General features: G+C 37.8%; 1 protein-coding gene across 1 annotated transcript in view; it reads right to left on the bottom strand.

The window, feature by feature from the left end:
* The window catches only part of LOC117107286 (organic cation transporter protein-like), a 7443-nt gene that overhangs the window by 850 nt on the left and 1647 nt on the right, over positions 1–4946 (bottom strand). Inside the window, exons 2-8 of the mRNA XM_033248918.1 lie at positions 4587–4758; positions 4262–4430; positions 3982–4120; positions 3138–3229; positions 2034–2248; positions 1283–1391; positions 374–586 (exon numbers count right to left, since the gene is read on the bottom strand). Of these exons, the coding sequence (XP_033104809.1) occupies positions 374–586; positions 1283–1391; positions 2034–2248; positions 3138–3229; positions 3982–4120; positions 4262–4430; positions 4587–4758 (1109 nt within the window). The remainder of the gene's footprint in view (positions 1–373; positions 587–1282; positions 1392–2033; positions 2249–3137; positions 3230–3981; positions 4121–4261; positions 4431–4586; positions 4759–4946) is intronic.

The following is a 4946-nucleotide window of genomic DNA, read 5'->3' as shown; positions in this document are numbered from 1 at the left end:
ATCAGTCAGTCAATCCAATAATCATTCAATCAGTCAATCAATCAACAAATCAATTATCCTAAGCAGTCAGTCAATCAGGCAATCATCGATCATTTAATTGATTAATCAATCTATCAGTCAACCAGTCAATCAAATCAAATTCTGGACAAATGGAACAGTATATGTGTCTATGCTTATTCCAAGATATAATAATATTTCTCTACGCTATTTGTTTTTTTAGATCGCACTGAAATTCAATTCTGTGCCGTACCGGTACTGTGTGTGATTCCAGATGGATTCTTGATTTATATTCGATATTCATGTGATATTCTTATGTTATTCATTTTTTTTTTAAATAAAGAATAAAAAATTACAAATGAGTAAGCCTACTTACTTTCCATAGCTCTCTCCTTCCTCCATGGTTTCTGGTAAATTTCGACCGACTGTCTCTGGTAGAATGAGTACAGCACTGCCTGCAATGATCGATAGCAGGCCGAACATTACCATTGGCAACGCTTTCCAATAACGTATGCTTCGTAACCAAAGTAACGGTGCAGTTATCCCTCCGAACCGTGCACATGTTACAGCGATACCTATACCGGCTCCTCTTTATTAAAAATAAACATGAGTAAGTCAACATTTATATAAAATACTGTACATTTAATAAGAATATAGGCTATGAGTTCATTATTACTTTGGAGAAGAAGATACGTCCTTGTCTTGGATGGAAGTATTTTTTCCCTGCATGTATGAAACATTCGAACCCAAGACCCTCAGATTACTTTGGATTTTCCCATTGGACAAGTTTTTTTTTCTTTTTTTTTCTATGTATTGCGTAATACACTATGAATAATAGTAAGTCATATAGTAAAATGTTACGTCTCATTAATTTTCGTTACATTATCTCGGGTTTTTTCTGGTTTGTTTACATGCCAATGACTCCAGAAATTTGCCGACGAGAGGCCTGACATGTCCGACAGCCAGGTCCGAACAAAGGGGCCGACTAGAACCGCTCAGGTCTGGGATTCATGGGGAGAGCTTTTATAGCTTAGTATGCCCCAACATTGTGCATTTAGACTACAAAATTTGGGATTGGCAATCAAAATTTCATTTCATTCCGGAATTAAAATCACATATTACTTGAATACAAAACAAACAAAGAACAGTTAAATGATGAAGAACAAAAGATAAGACATTAATTCCTAGGGTAACCCAAGAAAGGTTTACAATATACAAAAAACTTATTTCCATTGGGGATAGGCAAATATATATATAGCTATACTGGCTAAAAGTTTGGCTATACCTGACAGGCGTAGGGAATAGTTCAGCCGCGTACACGATACATATCCCAATCGACGCTAGCACGGTAAATCGAGACGTGATCTTCAAGATGGTGGTCAGTAAACTTAACGCTGAAATCAACAAAAATTTCGCGTGATAAATGAAAACGTATCATAGTATAATAAAGGTAGGGCCTAAACTATACATGTAAGGCCAAAAATGAACATATTGTTTCTCGTCACTCATCAACATCATCATATTTTAATTGCTTCAATAACAAACCACAGTTGAACCCCCAAAATGCCTGCATATGAATATACATCCATGTGTTATATGCATGGAGGAAAGTCTGCTTTTCTTTCCTCCATGATATAATATGCTTCTGCGGCGCTTATTAGTGAAAATTAGGCCTATTCTATTTAAATAAACTTTCCTAAGTAAACAAGTCTATTACTAACATGCCTTGATGTCTTTCGTTTCGAATGCTAAAGTAACAATTTTAACAGCTTTTGTATTCTTAAAATACGAATTTTCACAAAGGACAACATAAGAAATTAAACTACCTATTTCTAACGGATTAAACAATTAATGTTGAAAAATGTAAGTGCCTGGCTTTCGTACATAAGCTTCATACCCATAAATTTTATAAGCGCCGAGGTGCTTATAGGAGATTACTTCGGTTGGCCAACTCTATGTCTAAAAGGGGGGTTCCTCTCCCTAAACCCGAGAAAGTTGCATAGTATTTTTTTCGTGCTAAATCAAACAAGCCTTACATTCGGGAATAAATGGAGATACGAGCAAACTAATACCACCAACAGTAAAATATACAAAAAGCGGCCTCCGTCTTCCAAATCGAGCGATCGCTAAAATAAATGAAAAGTTTGCCGGAAGTGAGAGGGCGCCATTGAATAAAAGATCCAAGTAGCGGTCTCCAAATAGATCATCTGTACCAATTGATATTCCATAATACACACAATTAATCACGAACCTGAAACAAAAAGACGATGTCATGTCAAAAGTATCGTTATCGGAAGACAATTTGATATACTTCGGAAGCTGGTTACGACTGAAATAAGGAGGCCTGTGAATGAAGCGACGCCCTGGAGAATAATATGACAGAATAGGCCTAATGAAATAATATATTATTGTTTGTATTAGCTTTTGTGTATTAGTCCTTTTGTAGGCTATTAGCCTTTTCAAACCTTGTCTCAGTTATTGTTTAGTTTTCTACCAAGTCTCACTCTCCAATCATAATTATAAGTATTTCCCTGTTTAGACTCTGCAGATATTATTTTCCATGAAGACGATTGAAGCAACTCAACGTCGAGACATTCTCAACAAAACAAGTTCTTTTCAGAACCATCCAGGGGTGGCGCCAGGATTTTCCCGACGGGGGGCCGAGGTCCCCGACAGGGGGGTGGTGCCCCGACGAGGGGTCAGATTTCCCCGACGAAAGCAAAGTGGGCGTGGTCGAAGCCCCCGAAAATTTTGACAATTTAGGGGTTTCAAAGGCTTATTTAATCGATTTTAGAGTCTCCTAATATGTAAAAATTACATAAAATTTGTTTTCTCCCCGACGAATTGTGATTTTTCTCCCCGACGGTGGGGCCAGCTCCTGTCTCTTATACACAGGGGGGGGGGGGGCAGCTCTCCCCGACGGGGGGCCCTGGCCCCCGGCCCCCGCTGGCGCCACCCCTGGAACCATCTACGTGGTGTACCGCAAGTATTTAATATAATAATAATCATAACAATAATAAATAATAAATATAATCAGGCCTAATATTAATAGTAATAATGAGTGAAGGAGCAAGAGAATGCGTGAATGGAGTTTCTGTTTTACCGTTTTCTCAGATATTATGACTACTGTATTAACTCACCAGCATACGCATTGAATAATCGTTTTCTTTGCCATGTTCGGTGTTTTAAACAAGTCAAATACCGTCGTACGCTTACTTTTCTGGGGACCAAACTTTTGAAAAAATGTATAAAAATTATTGATTTATTCAGCCATGTCATGATCATCGTCATCGTCATCATGGTCTTGATGGTGATGATGATGATCATCATCATCATCATCTGTTCATCATCATTATCGTCATCGCCATCATCCATTTGGGCAAATCTATGATATTTCGTTAGGGTAGGCTGCAAATGGTTTGAGCATAGAGAAAATTTTCTCTACGGTTTGAGTCAAGGCTAATTAAAGGATCATTTGTCAAAAATAGACATTTTTGAATCACTTTTTATCTGTTTTTTCGCCCTAGTTGCCCGGGCCCCCATTGTAGCTGTCTCCTCCATTATTTATTAAAAATATATTATTAGGGCGTTGCGATACGAATTTATCACCTCTCGAATAATGACTCTCACACTGAGTTTAAGCCAAATTCATCTGAGGTCGAAATGTTGGAAGCAAGGTAAGCCTTATCTTCATAAATATGACACAAGATTGTGTAAAACTAAATGTTTTGATCAAGGCCTTTACTAGGTTACTATTTCAATGACATCGCTGGCAACATTTTAAAGGTGGGGCTAATGCCTGTTTAATTCACCCCTCCCACCCTCTATACCTATACCTATCATCATCATCATCATCATCATCATCATCATCATCATCTTCTTCTTCTTCTTCTTCATGTCGTCGTTATCATTGTTAGGGCATTTTAATAGGCCTATTATCATTAACCTCATATTCCTATTATCGTTAAAAGTAAGGTTTCATACTTCATCGAAACCGCGTGTTTTCTTGAAGTAATCTTGCGGCAGTGATATCTTGTTCATCTTAGCAGCGCGTCGCATGGTTTGCTGAGCGCTTGAATACCGACCCTTTGACATCAACCATCTTGGTGACTCTGGAATCCATCTTACAGAAAGAAAAAAAAAACAAACATATTGAGGTTATATGGCATTCTCTTTTTACTAACGTATGTGGTCTACGAAAATTAACCATCCGTGTGATACAATTAAATTTGAAATTTAAGATAAAAGACCACGTGGTACTTACGGCCATACTATGAGAATAAGAATTGCGGGAAAAGAGACGAAAAATTGTAGAAGTCGCCAATCACGTATCGCGTATCCAATTCCAGCCAATAACAGATGCCCAAATGTATACGCAGCTTCCCTAAAGGCTGCATACAAAGCTCGTCGGTTAGGACCAATGAATTCTAAACCTGAGGAAAAACAGAACAGAATTCATTAATGATTGATATGCTTAACCACAGTGTTATTGGTATGACTAGCTTCTTGTAGTACCTCAACTTAGAAGGGAGCAGTGGATGCTAAATTGATTTAATCACACCTCCAACATGACAAGTAATGGTGTTTACCGAGAACGTAACCAGACACAGATGCTGATGAGGCGCATATTCCGGTGAAGATGCGGAGAACGACGAAGGCGACGTACGAAGAAGCAGCGGCCGTCGATGAACCAAAACAAACGAATAATAAGATGGAACTGAAATAGACACGCTTCCGTCCAATTCTGGCAAATAAAACGACCTTAAACATTAAGGATTTACAAGGTTATATAGTTAGTAGTTATAATATATATATATATATATATATATATATATATAACTGAAGTAAACTATCGCAAGTATTACAAGCAGAGTGCTCCATGGTAGACCAGAGCGGATGTAAATAAATAAAAAGCGAGGCTCAACAGTAGCTTTGATTAGGCATTTTAT

This window comes from Anneissia japonica, unplaced genomic scaffold (assembly GCF_011630105.1).
Source record: "Anneissia japonica isolate Jap-2015-1 unplaced genomic scaffold, ASM1163010v1 scaffold211_len1577895_cov191, whole genome shotgun sequence".
Classification (NCBI taxonomy): domain Eukaryota; kingdom Metazoa; phylum Echinodermata; class Crinoidea; order Comatulida; family Comatulidae; genus Anneissia; species Anneissia japonica.
The sequence above is the reverse complement of the archived record's forward strand: the minus strand, read 5'-3'. Positions and strand labels throughout refer to the sequence as shown.